Below are 16,795 nucleotides of genomic sequence, written 5' to 3'. Positions count from 1 at the left end.
CAGGAAGAGGAGGAGAAGAGCAGGATGAGGAGGAACAGGAAGAGGAGGAGGAGGAGCAGGAAGAGGAGAAGGAGGAGCAGAAAAGGGAGGAGCAGGAAGAGGAGAAGAAGGAGCAGGAAGAGGAGGAGGAGGAGCAGGAAGAGGAGGAGCAGAGCAGGATGAGGAGGAGGAGGAGCAGGAAGAGGAGGAGCAGAGCAGGATGAGGAGGAGGAGCAGGAAGAGGAGAAGAAGGAGCAGGAAGAGGAGGAGGAGGAGCAGGAGGAGGAGGAAGAGGAGGAGGAAAAAGAAAGATTATCCTGCCAAGACTTTGAACTTGCACCTTGTCTTTTGAATTTGTTTCAGTTTGAATCAGCTAAGGTTGATTTGCCATTAATTATATTTCATTTTGGGGGGTATTTCATTGTAAGTACATAGTTCCCTCTAGCTGATTTACACCATCTTTAACTGTTAAGAGACTTTGTATTGTAGCAGTGACAACTAGGCGATTCAGATGGAATTGCTTTCTTAAACCTTCCCCAGAAATGGATTCTTGTAGTGCAATCTACAAGCTAAGCAAAATAGCTTTCATATTAATGGATTATTTCTTACATTGGGAAAGCTAATTAAAAACAGTTTTATATTTTATGAAACTCACAATTGTTTTATCTCCTTTTTGGTAGAACGAAAAGGTTCTTGGTCAGAGAGGAGGAATTCTAGTCTTGTTGGCAGACGATCCCTGGAGAGGACAACCAGTGGGGACGATACTTGCAACTTGACCAGCTTTCGGCCTGCCACCCTTACTGTGGCAAACTTTTTTAAGCAGGTATCATTTTAAGCAGGGCTCTGGGGAGGTGCTTATACAAGGTTTCACTTCCTTTAAGGAGAGTGATAACTGTTCTGTGTGTTTCTATAATATCAAGGACTTCTAACAAATTTAAGAATGAAAATGAATATGAGTTAAAAACTAGTAATATAAAGCTAGAAATAATTGACATTGTACCCGCTTTACCACTAATGTTATTTAAATGCTCACATTGACATTTTAATGCATCAAAACTTGTCTTTCACACCTATATCTTATTCAGTTGTAATGGTGAACTTTTTAATTTTTTTATAATTTGAAATTATGTGTATGGGCATGCTAGCCAAGCGCAGGTACTTGCAGAGGTCAGAGACTTAGATTGCCTTGTAGCTACAGTTACAGATGGTTGTGAGCCGCCCAGAATGGATTTTAGAACTGAATTGGACTCCTCTGCAAGAATAGCGTATACTCTTAGTTGCTGAGCCATCTCTAGCATTCAGTAGGCCTTTCCTTAAACACTGATGGTTTGTGATTAGAGTGGTCATGTGCTTCCCCACCCAAGGTTTTCTTACCTTAACAGTCTTATTGTGGTTTGTGGAATAGAAACCCTATTTCTGTACTAAAACTTAGTGTTGTAGAGGTAAATATCTGTATCCAAGATTTTTTTTTCACTATTTCATATTTTATTACAATTCATCCTCAATTTACAATGATGTATTTAAAAAGATTTCAAGGGCCGGTGAGACGGCTCAGCTGCTAGCAGCACTCTAGCTGCTAGGACTGCTCTTCCAGAGGTCATGAGTTCAAATCCCAGCAACCACATGGTAGCTCACAACCATCCGTAATGAGAGACCAAAAAATCCAAAACAAACAAACAAAAGATTTCAGTAGGAAAGATACTATAAACTTATACTTTTTGAAAATTGATGTAAATATACTCAATAAAATAGTTAGCAAAATTATTCCAGTGACATATTGAAAGATTATTTAGCATGACAAAGTGATATTTATTGTAGAAAGTTAAGATTGGCTAAACATAAAGTGATATACTGTATTTTTTTAACTTTTATTGCATTATGATGAGAAAAGTTACATGATTTCAATTTATCTGAATTTGCTAACATTTAAAAGCATATTTTAAGTAAATAAAATTAAATCACATTCTTGTTTCCCTTTTGTACCCCAACTCCTTCCAGAAACCCCTCTTCAATACCTACAATATCTTTTTTGTCATATTCCTTAACATTTGTAAAATATAACAATAAAAATGAATATTATAAAAGTTGTTTGATATAAAACAACAATCAATTTAATAGTCTTATGTACATGCTTGTCTACAGTAATACTGAAAATACATGTTTTTCTCAATATAAATTTTAAATAGCTCCAAACATATTAACTGTAAATTTCAAAATAATACATCACTACTAGTATTTTCTTAAATGAACATAAACATATAAAGTCTTTTTGTTTGTTTGTTTGTTTGTTTTATATTTAGTAGAGTTTAAAATCTTGGCTCTTACTGTGGTACAAGGCCAAAATAAGAACAATTTTTAGACATTGGATTTCATTGTAATAAGGCTGTACTTCAATGACCCTCACATCACCAAAGGATTTTACCTCCATCGTAGCTAAGCTGAGAGTTGACAGTTCTGCTGCGCTGAGGAATGAATTGTAGGCTCGATTTTTGGATACAGACTTCCTGCTATGGTCAAAGCTATTTGACTTGAGTGAGTGACTTTATTCTCAGCCCACAGGGAACAGATCATATTCATTTAAGAAATGGTGTGTATTAAGATGATCTATCCATAGAGTTATTCACCAACTATTTCAATGAACAGTGGTTCTGCTTGGAGGGTGGCACAGACGTTAGGTGAGGGTAAGAATCTGGTTCATTGGCTGTGATAATTTGGAAAAGCATTCATCTCAGAGAAAGAGTAGCTTATAAAGTCCTCTTCTTCAAAATTGATACAAGAGTTACAAATGTCAAGCAAAGCATTCAGTCTCACTCTTTGTTGTTCTCTTTCCTACAAGCCACCTCCCAAGTTAATTGACTTTTTTCCCATTCTGCTTTTAAAATTCTTTCTTTGTTTAGTGCATTTGGTGTTTTTATTATTATGTGACGGGAGAAATTTCTTTTCTGGTCCAGTCTATTTGGAGTTCTGTAGGCTTCTTGTATGTTCATGGGTATCTCTTTCTTTAGGTTAGGGAAGTTTTCTTCTATAATTTTGTTGAAGATATTTACTGGCCCATTACCTTGGGAGTCTTCACTCTTTTCTATACCTATTATCCTTAGGTTTGGTCTTTTCATTCCTTCCTGGATTTCCTGGATGTTTTGGGTTAGGAACTTTTTGCTTTTTGCATTTTCTTTGTCTGTTGTGTCAATGTTTTCTATGGTGTCTTCTGCCCCTGAGATTCTCTCTTCTATCTCTTGCATTTTGTTGGTGATGCTTGCATCTATGGCTCCTGATTTCTTTCCTAGGTTTTGTATCTCCAGGGTTGTCTCTCTTTCTGATTTCCTTATTGTTTCTATTTCCATTTTTAGATTCTGGATGGCTTTGCTCATTTGCTTTGCCTGTTTGATTGTGTTTTCCTGTAGTTCTTTAAGGGATTTTTGTATTTCCTCTTGAAGGGCTTCTAGCTGTTTACCTGTGTTTTCCTGTATTTCTTTGAGGGTGCTATTTATGTCTTTCTTAAAATCCTGTATCATCATCATGAGAAGTGATTTTAGATCGGAATCTTGCGTTTCCGGTGTGATGGTGTGTCCAGGACTTGCCACGGTGGGAGTATTGGGTCTGATGATGCCAGGTGACCTTGGTTTGTGTTGTTTATTTTCTTACACTTGCGCTTCCCCCCCCACCCAACCCCCCCACCATCTGTTATCTCTAGTGCTACCTGCCCTTGCTAAATCTGACTGGAGCCTCTCCTTCCTGTGGTCCTGGTTGTGTCAGAACTCCTCAGAGTCAAGCTGTCTCTGTGATCCTGTGATTCTGGGATCCTATGATCCTGGGTGTGTCAGAATGCCTGGGAGTAGAGCTTCCTCTGGGTATTGTGGGACTGGCTGCAGAGCTTGTGCCCAAGGTCTGCTCAGTACACCAGCCCAGCCAGGATTTTTTTTTATTAAAGACATTTTATTCTTGCAGACCTGTTCTACCCACTTTAAATCAAGTCGATGATTTTCATATGTCATTGCATGGTAATCAATTTAGTCGGTAACACACAGCTTCAGAAAAAATATATCTTAAAAAAATAAAAATAAGTACATTTCACACATTCAGTTTAAATATGGCTTCACAGATACCCCATTTCTCCTGTTATTTTATATGAATGGTTTTGTATATCCCTGTATACATTGGGTTTTTTGTTTGTTTGTTTTTTGTTTTTGTTTTTTTTTCAAGACAGGGTTTCTCTGTGTAGCCCTAGCTGTCCTGGAACTCACTCTGTAGACCAGGATGGCCTCGAACTCAGAAATCTGCCTCCCAAGTGCTGGGATTAAAGGCATGTGCCACCACTGCCTGGCTTAAGATTTATTTATTTTATGTATAAGAGTACAATGTTGCTCTCTTTAGATACACCAGAAGAGGGCAGCAAATCCCATTACAGATGCTTGTGAGCCATCATGTGGTTGCTGGGAATTGAACTCTGGACCTCTGGAAGAGTAGTCAGTGCTCTTAACCACTAAGCCATCTCTCCAGCCCCATACATTGGGTTTTGAGGTCAAATTGGTTGTATATTGTGAATCAAGATTTAAAAATGTGTTTTATTGGTCAGGCTCTGACAGAGCCTCTTAGGACTGAAGGAGCTGAAGGGGTTTGCAACCCCATAACTCCCAGGGACTAAACCACCAACCAAAGAGTACACCTAGAGGGTCCAATGGCTCCAGCTGCATATGAAGCAGAGGATTGCCTTATCTGGCATCAATGGGAAGGGCAGCCCTTGGTTCTGTGCAGGCTCGACCCAGCATAGGGGAATGCTAGGGTGCTGAGGTGGGAGTGGGTGGGGGGTGGGGGAGCAACCTCATAGAAGGAGGGGGAGGAGATGGGGGTTTGTGGAGGAAAAACTAACAAGGGGTAACATTTGAAATGTAAATAAATAAAATAACCAATAAAAAAATGTGTTTTATGGGTTAGATGACCCAGAACTAATTGAAGAATGAGGAGAAAACTTTTATTAGTGTGACAGACTAGTAGGCTACCAACCATAAATATAGGGGCAGATTAAATAAAATGCTAAGAATTATCTCCATATTCCTCCTCCTGAAGTTCTATTCTGAGTGAGAAGAGGACACCCTGGCTTACTGGCTTGCTGTACTTGAGGGGATAAGAACAGAACATGCTTTGCATTAGAGGGGTCTCCTTGAAGCCCTGCTTGGTCTGCAGCCCTGAGAGAATGGGTGGGAGGAGTGTGCCCAGTACAGGCGTCTTTGTTCTGTGGGCAGCAGTGAAAACAGGAAGATGGGATTGGCCCAACACAGATGCTGAATTAGCATGGAGCGCCCTTAGGATGTGCTATTTCCCTCTGCTTAGCCTCCTTGGTTGCAGCGTCAGCTCTCTTCCATTTACAGTTAGCCTTCGCTTCTGTCGTCAAGCTGTGTCATTGACCTGGTACTATGGTTAAGTGAGCAAGCCATCCACCATATTCCTACTTATGCAGCTAGTATTTTTCCCACATTTGCTGTTTAAAATATTACATTTAAAATGTAAATTTTATTTTATTTTTAGATCTGTTTATTTTATATGTATGACTGTGTGATTTTATGTATGTATGTGCCTGGTATCAGTGAAGGCCAGAAGAGGGCGTCAGATTTTCTGGAACTGGGATTGCAGGTCTTCAGCCACTGTGTCAGTGCTGGTAATTAAACTTGGGTCTTTTGCAAGGAAAAAAAAAATACTTTAAACCACTGAGCCATCTTTCCAGTCCCTAAAAAATAAACTTTATAGTATTATTTAACTTGCATAAAATATAGCAGGCTGTCCATATCAATGGTAATATGTAATGTCTTTTTATATGTGTACAATATATAATGCTTATGTAGCTCTATTTCTAGCTCTTCAGTATTGCGTACATCTTTATTGTGAAAACTACTTTCTTAGAGTATTTTGAAATTAGAGTTCACTATTCTGATCTATAATCATCCTGTTAGATCAACACATAACTAGTAGTACAGGTTTTAGTACTACCAGTTGGATACAGCACAAACTGCTCTTAAAACTTAAAACCACAGGGCAGTAGAAAGCATTGGTGTTGACATTCTTTTTTGAAAATATTTAGCCATAAATATGTATTACTTTTGTAAGTATTTTTAAAATAGCTAGGAAATTGTTATCACAGAAATGCAAATTAAGTACAGATGAGTGTTAAAAAGGTCAGAGCCTTCCTTTCAGGCTTTGCACAGTGAGTATGGAAAGAGATCTGGCAGCCATAGGTCACTAGTCAAGGGACCCCAAACTCGTGCATTTGATGCATTGTGTTTTAAAAGTAGGCCTTGTTTTTCAGCTTCCTCTGCAGTTCTATGTGAAGATTGGTAAATCAGTTTACTTGTTTTATTAATAAAACCTAATTTGGAAAAAAAAGAAATGCAAATTAAGTAAAAAAAAAAAGAGGCTGTACTTTTATTTAATAAAGTAGAATTCATGGAATAAATTTCTCCTAAGTAAGATTCAGCCCTTTCCCCCAGTTTATAAGAATTACTGTCTGTACTTGTGGTCTAGTTACTCATGTAAGGTTTCAAATGCACCCACCCAAAATTATTCAGAATACACAGAGATTGTAAAACAAAGGTAAATCCATACAATAGTTGTAAAGATATTTGTTCTACATATCAGTAAACAATTGCTTCATTTGCTTCAGGGGTACACAGTACTAAACAAGCCAGCACTCTGGTGGAGAGTGACAGCTTGACCTCTCTAGTGAGTTCAGCTTGACCCCACGTTTGGAGGTTGGCTGGATCGGCTGATCTTGATTGGTTTCTAGGAAAACTCAGCTTTTCCATCTACTAGAGGCTGAAATTCAGGAGAGAATAAGCCAGTTTGCGTGAATTGCTTTATAAGTCTCAGTTTGCATATTTGCTCAGTGACGGGAGGGAGGTACATGACCAAGCACTGGGAAGAAAAGTATGTCCCACCCAGTAAAAGGCACAAAAAGAGATGGTAATCAACACTAAGGAATAGAGACTGGCAATGTAATTTAATATATTAAGTAAATAAAAGTAAGTCTAGAGAAAACCTTGAGTGTATTAATGAATAAAGATTGAATATCTGTATTCTGTGCTTAATAAAGAGAATATATTGTTTTAGCAACTGATGGAAAGCTTACATTCATTAATCACAGAAAGATCCTGAATTTTTTAAAGCCATATTTTCTATCTGTAACTCAGTTAAAAAGCTATTTTAGAGGTAGTAACAAATCACTTCCCCAAATAATGGTACCTCGGGAGTCTGTCTCCCATGTTATGAACAAGTGAGAGCTGGCTCAGCGTGAGCTCAGAGACAAAGGCTGCAGTAGTCCATTACCAATGAAATGAGATGCAGTGTAGACAGTACCCATAACAGTAAAATGTCCCAAAGCAGGGAAAGATTTTCTTTACTCATCATTGTAGGTGGAAGGAAAAAAATAAACACTATTTCATTCCCCTCTCAGTCTTTCTCTGTCTGTCTGTCTGTCTGTCTGTCTGTCTGTCTGTTTCTGTCCTCTCCCCCACCCCCATCTTCAGTTGTGGTCATTTGTAGGTCTTTCTCTGGTCTTCATGTCAGGATAGCTGTGCTTTTCCTACCATCATAATATTCATTACTTATTTGTTACTATACACATTACTTATAATGTGTAAAGATTCTGCATTTCAGAAGTTTTAGAATATAAACTTAAAGACATAGTCTCAATTATGACGTCTCTAACTGGCCCATGTCTTTGTATTTGTTTCCTTTTGGTTCTATCTTACAGCTGCAGTTTTAGTTTTCCATTTATACCCTCCCTACCTTTAACTTGCATTGGCTGTCTGTATGCTAGATGTCCTATGATAATTTATAGGCTAAGTAATAGATCATAACTATATTCATAAATTAAAATGGTTGGTAGCATTACAAATCTCAGTCAGGTTTGAAACAAGAGACCTTGGAAGATTTTCATTCCCTGAATATGTTAATCTCTCCCTCTGACAGCACTATGCAGAAGCCAGTGTGTGTTTCCTCCTTTTGTTTTATTAAATACTTTTTCTCAATGTCATTGAAATCAGGAAGGAGACCGCTTAAGTGATGAGGACCTGTACAAGTTCCTTGCTGATATGAGAAGGCCGTCTTCTGTCTTACGGAGGCTGAGACCAATTACAGGTATTTTCAGATTTTGAGTGATATGGTAATTCTCACTGATAATTATTTGCTATCATGTTTTCATTTTCTTATTCATCTGACTCATACATCTTTGTGTGCTCAATGTTTTTCACATTTTTCATCTCATTATCATGTTAGCTAACAGCTTGGATTCAGGATTCATTACCATTATTAACTGAGTTCTAAAATGAGAACGATGAATTATAATTGTGGCTTAAAGTGAATTTGGAACAATAAGTGTTAAAAAAAGGGTTGGTAGAGCAAACAGTCCAGAATAGAACTGTCCAGGAGCCCGCTAAACCTGATGACAGCGTCTGAAGAGCCTGTCAAGCTGAAAAGCAGGTCACTTCTTGAAACCTTGTCCAGTCTATGCTAGAGCCCACCCAACATCTTGGTTTGTTGTCCTCAAACTCAAGAGAATCACCTGCCTCTGCCTTCTAAATGGTGGGATTAAAGGTGTGTGCCACCACTGACCAGCTTATATCTAAGTTCTTAATAATAATAATCTAAGTTCTATCTATACTGTTCATCCCAGATTTTTTACAAAATAATATTGAAGTTCCTCTAAGAACATTTTATCTACGTTAGTCAACATTCTGTCACTGTGATAGACTGCCTCACATGAGAATAAATTACTTAAGGCTAATCAACTTAAATGGAGGGAAGGTCTAGTTTGACCTATCTTCCCACAGCTTTCAGCCTTTAGTTGAGTGCCTCTGCTTTGAGGCCCATGTAGAGCAGAACACTTTTGTGAAGCTACATAGGTTGAGCAAAGCTACTTATTTTATGGTGCCTAGAAGTAGATGGAAGTAAGGAAGGACCAGGGGATGCTTCTTAAGGGCATACTCTACTGCATAATTTCTTCCACTAGGTCCTACCTCCTAACATCAGCCATGCCCTAGCAGTACCACATCTTGTTGGAAAAACCTTTGAGAAGCACTTCAGACCCAAGTGTAGGCATCACAGAACATTTATATTCACATTGACTTTATAATGTATTTTCTGCAGCTCAGCTGAAGATAGACATTTCTCCTGCACCTGAAAATCCCCATTACTGCCTAACCCCAGAGCTGCTTCAGGTGAAGCTGTACCCCGACAGCCGTGTCAGGCCCACCAGAGAGATTTTAGAATTTCCTGCCAGGGATGTCTATGTTCCAAATACAACTTACAGGTAAGATACCCAATTTTGGTGAATTCTGGGATAAAATGCTGTATATCTCAATATTAAAGTAGACTAGAATTAAACTTTTAAGAAATCATATATATATAAGAAATCATATATATATATATATATATTTTTTACTTTTTCTAACTTATACCTTCTACTGCTTACAGCACAATTATATTAGTATAATAAGTGCTACCTATGTGCTAGGAATACTGCTAATTACCTTACAAAATATCATCCTCATATTCTAGGCAATTAAACTAAAGGATAGACACATTTAAAATATTGCTGAGCATCACATTTTAGTTTGGTGGTAGCCTGTATTTAATTTTGGGGCTATTTGATTCAAGCATTTGAACTGCAAATTCATGTTTCCTCAAATTCTCAGTATTAGTAGAATTTTGGATCTCACAAAAATCTAATATATGGGCTTCTGGCATCATGTTGCAGACAGTCAGCACTAGCTGAGTGTATACTATGTCAAGAGCAGTAAACCATTATTACACACGGCTTCTCAGGCTGCATACTGTGCAGCTGTAGGCTTGCATGTGCATAGTCTGCGTGTGAACAATGCCCCTCCCACCCCTTTTTTCTTCTAAAGTCATGACTTGACATTTCTATTGGGAAATCTAGCAGGATAGCTCAGAGATAATCTAAAGTGGCATTTGGGTTTCCTTCTAGACTCAGCGTCTCCACCCCAGAGATACTGCTGACATTTTTCAAGTTCCTTAAGCTCTGATTTTTGGAATCAGAGGTTTTACTTCTTTCCTTACTTATATTTCATTTGGTAAACACGTTATATAGATTCTACTTTTAAAACGGACCTTTAACCCAATGCTTTTACCAGTGGACCCTTTTAAACCTACTGCAAGTTACCATGTAGAGCAGCACTGTTTGGTAGAAATATTATAAAACATTTATAACTTACAATTTTATAATTGTTGTGTACTTATAATCAGGTGAAAGTAATAAATTTTAATAATTTTACTTAATATAAATACCATAGAATACAAAAATAATGTTTTTCTTCTCTCTCACTATTTTCAACATCTTGTGTATATTTTAGCCATACTTAAAATTCGTACTAGTCACATGTAGTTAGACACTTCCATGTTGTATAGCTGCTGATTTTGCTGTACCTCCCTAGGTTGTGTTACTTCCATTCCTGCCTTAGTCAGTCCTTGACATTGTGCCTAACGAGATTTTACACAGTACACACTAGACCGTCTTTAAGTGGCTTCTAGTACAAGTAGAAAATGTATTTATTTCCTTACTGTCCTATATTAGACTCTATATAATCTGTCCCCTGCCTTTCTCTCATAATCTGGAATTCTTTGTTTCCTTACTTCATTTTCACTTCAGTGACCTTCAGTTTGTCCTTGAGCAAAGCCAGTTTTGTCTAACAGTTCTCCATCAGACTCTTTGCCTCTCTGTTTTTCCTCCTGTCTTTACTTGCTCCTTCACATACCACTTCATGGAGGTTGTCACCACCTCACTGCTAAGGAGTCTACTTCCCCCTCCTCCAGATCTCCTGCCTATGCCATCACCTGGGGTTACATGTATGATTATGAGAGGAGTTTTTCATTTGATTATAATTACTGTAAAGGGCAAGGACTCACAGTTTACAGATTACTTTCAGCATCAGTCCTAGAATATAGAAAGCATAATATTTATTCAGTGAGCTAAAAACTATGAAACTATAGATTGGTAGGAGAATGACGTTTTGAATTATGGATGTTATGGCTGTACTTCTGGTGCCACTTTACTCTGGGTGACTTAGGAAAAGCTGCATATGGGCTATTAAGGTTTTATATTAATAAAATATAAGGCACTTGGGCTGGAGAGAGGACTCAGTGGTTAAGTGCACTAACTGCTCTTCCAGAGGTCCTGAGTTCAATTCTCATCAACCACATGGTGGCTCACAACCATCTGTAATGGGATCTGATGCCCTCTTCTGGTGTGTCTGAAGACAGCTACAGTATATTCATATACATTAAATAATAAATCTTTAAAAAAAAAAGTAAGACACTTGCTTCTCTTGGAAGAGTTCAGAACATACATTATTTCATGTAATTGTTACTCGATGTGAGTGTAGTCCTGGACCTTACATCTTAAGATGAAATGCAGGAAAAAATAACACATACACACACACACACACACACACACACACACACACAAATAAGGAGAGAATAAGAATGAGAAGACCAAACCTAAGGATAACAGGTATAGAAGAAAGTGAAGATTCCCAACTTAAAGGGCCAGTAAATATCTTCAACAAAATCATAAATAAAACTTCCCAACCAGGCAGTGGTGGTGCATGCCTTTAATCCCAGCACTTGGGAGACAGAGACAGATGGATTTCCGAGTTCGAGGACAGCCTGGACTACAGAGTGAGTTCCAGGACAGGGCTATATATAGAAACCCTGTCTCAGAAAAAAGAAAAGAAAAAAAAAATAAAAGCAAACAAACAAATAAAAACTTCCCTAACCTAAAGAAAGAGATGCCCATAAGCATACAAGAAACCTACAGAACTCCAAATAGATTGGACTAGAAAAGAAATTCCTCCTATCACATAATAATAACAACACCAAATGTACAAATCAAAGAAAGAATATTAAAAGTATTGAGGGAAAAATGTCAAGTAACATATAAAGGCAGACCTATCAGAATTACTCCAGACTTCTCACCAGAGACTATGAATGCCAAAAGATCTTGGGCTAATGTCATCCAGACTGAAAGAGAACAAAAATGTCAGCCCAGGCTACTGTACCCAGCAAAACTCTCAATTACCATAGATGGAGAAACCAAGGTATTCCATAACAAAACCAAATTCACATAATATCTTTCCACAAATCCAGCACTTCAAAGGATAATAAAAGGATATCTCCAACACACGGAGGGAAATTACACCCTAGAAATAGCAAAAAAAGAATCTTCTTTTAACAAACCCAAAAGAAGATAGCCACATAAACATAATTCCATCTCTAACAACAAAAATAACAGGAAGTAATAGTCACTTTTCCTTAATATCTCTTAACATCAATGGACTCAATTCCCCAATTAAAAGACATAGACTCACAGACTGGATACATAAACAGGACCCAACATTTGGCTGCATACAGGAAACCCATCTCAGTGACAAAGACAGAGACTACCTCAGAGCACAAGGCTGGAAAATAATATTCCAAGCATATGGTCCCAAGAAACAAGCTGGAGTAGCTATTCTAATATCAAATAAAATCAACTTTTAACCTAAAGTTATCAAAAAAGATAAGGAGGGATACTTCATATTCATCAAATGTAAAATCTACCAAGATGAACTCACAATTCTGAACATAATATGCTCCAAATGCAAGGGTACCCACATCCATAAAAGAAACTTTGCTAAAGCTCAAAGCACACTTCGCACCTCACACAATAATAGTGGGAGATTTCAACACCCCACTGTCAGCAGATGGAATGGACAGATCATGGAAACAGAAACCAGAGACACAGTCAAGTTAACAGAAGTTAGGAAACAAATGTATTCAATAAATATCTATAGAGCTTTTTATCCTAAAACTAAAGACTCTACTTTCTTCTCAGCACCTCATGGCACCTTATCCAAATTTGACCATATAATCCATCACAAAACAGGCCTCAACAGATTCAAGAAGATTGAAATAATCCCATGCATCCTATCAGATCACCATGGACTAAGGCTGGTCTTCAATAACAGCATAAACAACAGAAAGCCCACATACACGTGTAAGTCGAACAAATCAGTGATAATTTGGTCAAAGAAGAAATAAAGAAAGAAATTAAAGGCTTTTTAGAGTTTAATGAAAATGAAACCACAACATACCCAAACTTATGGGACACAATGAAAGAAGTGCTAAGAGGAAAACTCATAGCCCTGAGTTCCTCCAAAAAGAAACTAGAGAGACCATACACTAGCAGTTTGATAGCACACCTGAAAACTCTAGAACAAGAAGAAGCAAATAGATCCAAGAGGAGTAGACAGCAGGAAATAATCAAACTCAGGGCTAAATCAACCTAGTAGAAACAAAAAGAACTATACAAAGATTCAACCAAACTAGGATCTGGTTCTTTGAGAAAATCAACATGATAGATAAACCCTTAGCCAAACTATCCAGAGGACACAGAGACAGTATCCAAATCAACAAAATCAAAGATGAAAAAGGAGACATAACAATGGAACATGAGAAAATCAAAGAAGTCATCAGATTCTACTTCAAAAGCCTATTCTCAACAAAACTGGAAAATCTGAATGAAATGGATGATTTTCTAGACAGATACCAGGTACCAAAGTTAAATCAGGATCAGGTCAACGTTCTAAACAATCCCATAACCCCTAAAGAAATAGAAGCATTCATGCAGTCTCCCAACCAAAAAAAGGCCTGGACCAGATGGGTTTAGTGTGGAGTTCTATCAGATCTTCAAAGAAGACCTAATACCAATACTCTTTAAACTATTCCACAAAATAAAAACAGAAGGAACACTACACTACTCCTTCTATGAAGCCACAATTACTCTGATACCTAAACCACACAAAGACCAACAAAGAAAGAGAACTTCAGACCAATTTCACTTGTGAATATTGAAGTAAAAATAATAAAATACTCACAAATCGAATCCAAGAATACATCAGAACATATTATGATCAAGTAGGCTTCATCCCAGGGATACAGGGATGGTTCAATATACAGAAATCCATCAGTGTTATCCACCATATAAACAAACTCATGGAAAAAAACCACATGATCATTTCATTAGATGCTCAAAAGCATTTGACAAAACCTAACACCCCTTCATTTTAAAGGTCTTGGAAAGATCAAGAATTCAAGGCCCATACCTAAACATAGTAAAAGCAATATATAGCAAACTAGTAACCAACAGCAAACTAAATGGAGAGAAACTTGATGTAATCCCACTAAAATCAGGGATTAGATAAGACTGTCCACTCTCTCCCTACCTTTTCAATGTAGTATTCTATGTCCATTCGAGACCAATTAGACAAGAAAAGGAGGTCAAAGGGATACAAATTGGAAAGGAAGAAGTCAAATAGCACTATTTGCAGATATATGATAGCATACTTAAGGAACCCAAAAAATTCCCCCAGAAAACTCCTAAACCTGATAAGCACCTTCAGCAAAGTGACTGGATACAAAATTAACTCAAACAAATCAGTGGCCTTCTCTATCAAAGGATAAACAGGATGAGAAAGAAATTAGGGAAACAACACCCTTCATAATAGTCAACAAATAATATAAAATTTCTTGGTGTGACTCTTAACTAAGCAAGTGAAAGATCTGTAGAACTTCAAGTTTCTGAAGAAAGAAATCGAATATCTCAGTAGATGGAAAGATCTCCCATGCTCATGGATTGGTAGGCTTAATATAGTAAAAATGGCCATCTTGCCAAAAGCAGTCTACAAATTCAATGCAGTACCCATCAAAATTCTGAATCCATTCTTCATAGAGTTAGAAAGAGCAACTTCCAAATTCATCTAGAATAACAAAAACCTAGGATAGCAAAAACTATTCTCAACAATAAAAGGACTTCCCAGGGAATCACCATCCCGGACATCAAACTGTACTACAGAGCAATCGTGATAAAAACTGTATGGTATTGGTACAGTGACAGGCAGGTAGATCAATGGAATAAAAGTGAAGACCCAGAAATGAACCCACACACCTATGGTCTTTTGATCTTTGACAAAGGAGCTAAAACCATCCAGTGGAAAAAAGACAGCATTTTCAACAAATGGTGCTGGCTCAACTGGTGGTTAGCATGTAGAAGAATCCATTCCTACCTCCTGTACAAAGCTTGAGTCCAAATGGATCAAGGACTTCTACATAAAACCAGATACACTGAAGCTAATAGAAAAGAATGTGGGGAAGAGCCTCGAGAACATAGGCATAGGGGAAATTTTCCTGAACAGAACACCAATGGCTTGTCCTGTAAGATCAAGAATTGACAAGTGGGACCTCATAAAACTGCAATTCTTCTGTAAGGTAAAGGACACTGTCGATAGGACAAAATGACAACCAACAGATTGGGAAAAGATCTTTACCAACCCTATATCCAATAGAGGACTAATATCCAATACATACAAAGAACTCAAGAAGTTAGATTCCAGAGAATCAAATAACCCTGTTAAAAATTGGGTACAGAGCTAAACAAAGAATTCTCAACCTGAGAAATACCGAATGACTGAGAAGCACCTAAAGAAATGTTCAACATCTTTAGTCATCAGGGAAATGCAAATCAAAATAACCCTGAGATTCCATCTCATACCAGTCAGAATGGCTAAGATCAAAAACTCAGGTGACAACAGATACTGGCAAAAATGTGGAGAAGGACCACTCCTTCATTGCTGGTGGGATTGCAAGCTGGTATAGCCATTCTGGAAATCAGTTCCTCAGGAAATTGGACATAGGACTACCTGAGGACCCAGCTATACCACTTCTGGGCATATACCCAGATGCTCCAACATGTAATAAGGACCTGTGCTCTACTATGTTCATAGCAGCCTTATTTATAATAGCCAGAAGCTGGAAAGAACCTCCATGTCCTTCACCAGAGGAATGGATACAGAAAATGTGGTACATTTACACAATGGAGTACTACTCAGCTATTAAAAACAATGAATTCATGAAATTCTTAGGCAAATGGATGAAACTAGAAAATACCATCCTGAGTGACGTAACCCAATCACAAAAAGAACATACATGGCATGCAGTCAGTGGTAAGTGGATATTAGCCCAGAAGTTCAGAATACCCAAGATATAATTCACAGACCACATGCAGCTCAAGAAGAAGGAAGACCTATAGTGTGGATACCTTGGAGGGAGATCAAAATACCCATGGTAGGAAATACAGAGACAATGTTTGGGGCAGAAATTGAAGGAAAGGCCATCCACTGACTGTCACACCTAGGGATCCATCCCATATACAGTTACCCAACCCAGACACTATTGTGAATGCCAGCAAGTGCTTACTGACAGGAGCCTGACTCCTGAGAGGCTCTGTCAGTGCCTGACTAATACAGAAGTGGATGCTCACAGTCATCCATTGGACTGAGCACAAAGTCCTCAATGGAGGAGCTAGAGAAAGGACCCAAGGAGCTGAAGGGGTTTGCAGTCCCATAGATGGAACAACGATATGAATCAGGCAGTAGCCCCAGAGCTCCCAGGGTCTAAACCACCAACCAAAGAGTACACATGGAGGAACCCATGGCTCCAGGCACGTATGTAGCACATGGCCTTCTGGGACCTCAGTGAGAGGAGAGGCCCTTGGTCTTGTCAAAGCGTGATGCATCAGTGTAGGGGATGCCAGGACAGGGAAGCAGGAGTGAGTGGGTCAGTGGGTCAGTGAGCAGGGTGAAGGGGGATGGGATAGGGGAGTTTTTGGAGGGGATAAAATTTGCAATGTAAATAAAGAAGGCACCTCATAAAAAAAATCCTTAAAAAAAAAAAAAAAAGAATAGATTTCATACCCGAAGTATATTGCAGAATT

General features: G+C 38.1%; 1 protein-coding gene across 7 annotated transcripts in view; it reads left to right on the top strand.

The window, feature by feature from the left end:
- The window catches only part of Dock7 (dedicator of cytokinesis 7), a 206,303-nt gene that overhangs the window by 65,107 nt on the left and 124,401 nt on the right, over positions 1-16,795 (top strand). For all 7 annotated transcript variants that reach the window (XM_031377915.1, XM_031377919.1, XM_031377916.1 and 4 more), the window contains 3 exons: positions 660-802; positions 8,013-8,106; positions 9,115-9,277. In XM_031377915.1, the coding sequence (XP_031233775.1) occupies positions 660-802; positions 8,013-8,106; positions 9,115-9,277 (400 nt within the window). The remainder of the gene's footprint in view (positions 1-659; positions 803-8,012; positions 8,107-9,114; positions 9,278-16,795) is intronic.

This window comes from Mastomys coucha, unplaced genomic scaffold (genome assembly GCF_008632895.1).
Source record: "Mastomys coucha isolate ucsf_1 unplaced genomic scaffold, UCSF_Mcou_1 pScaffold18, whole genome shotgun sequence".
In the NCBI taxonomy this organism is placed as follows: Eukaryota; Metazoa; Chordata; class Mammalia; order Rodentia; family Muridae; genus Mastomys; species Mastomys coucha.
The sequence above is the reverse complement of the archived record's forward strand: the minus strand, read 5'-3'. Positions and strand labels throughout refer to the sequence as shown.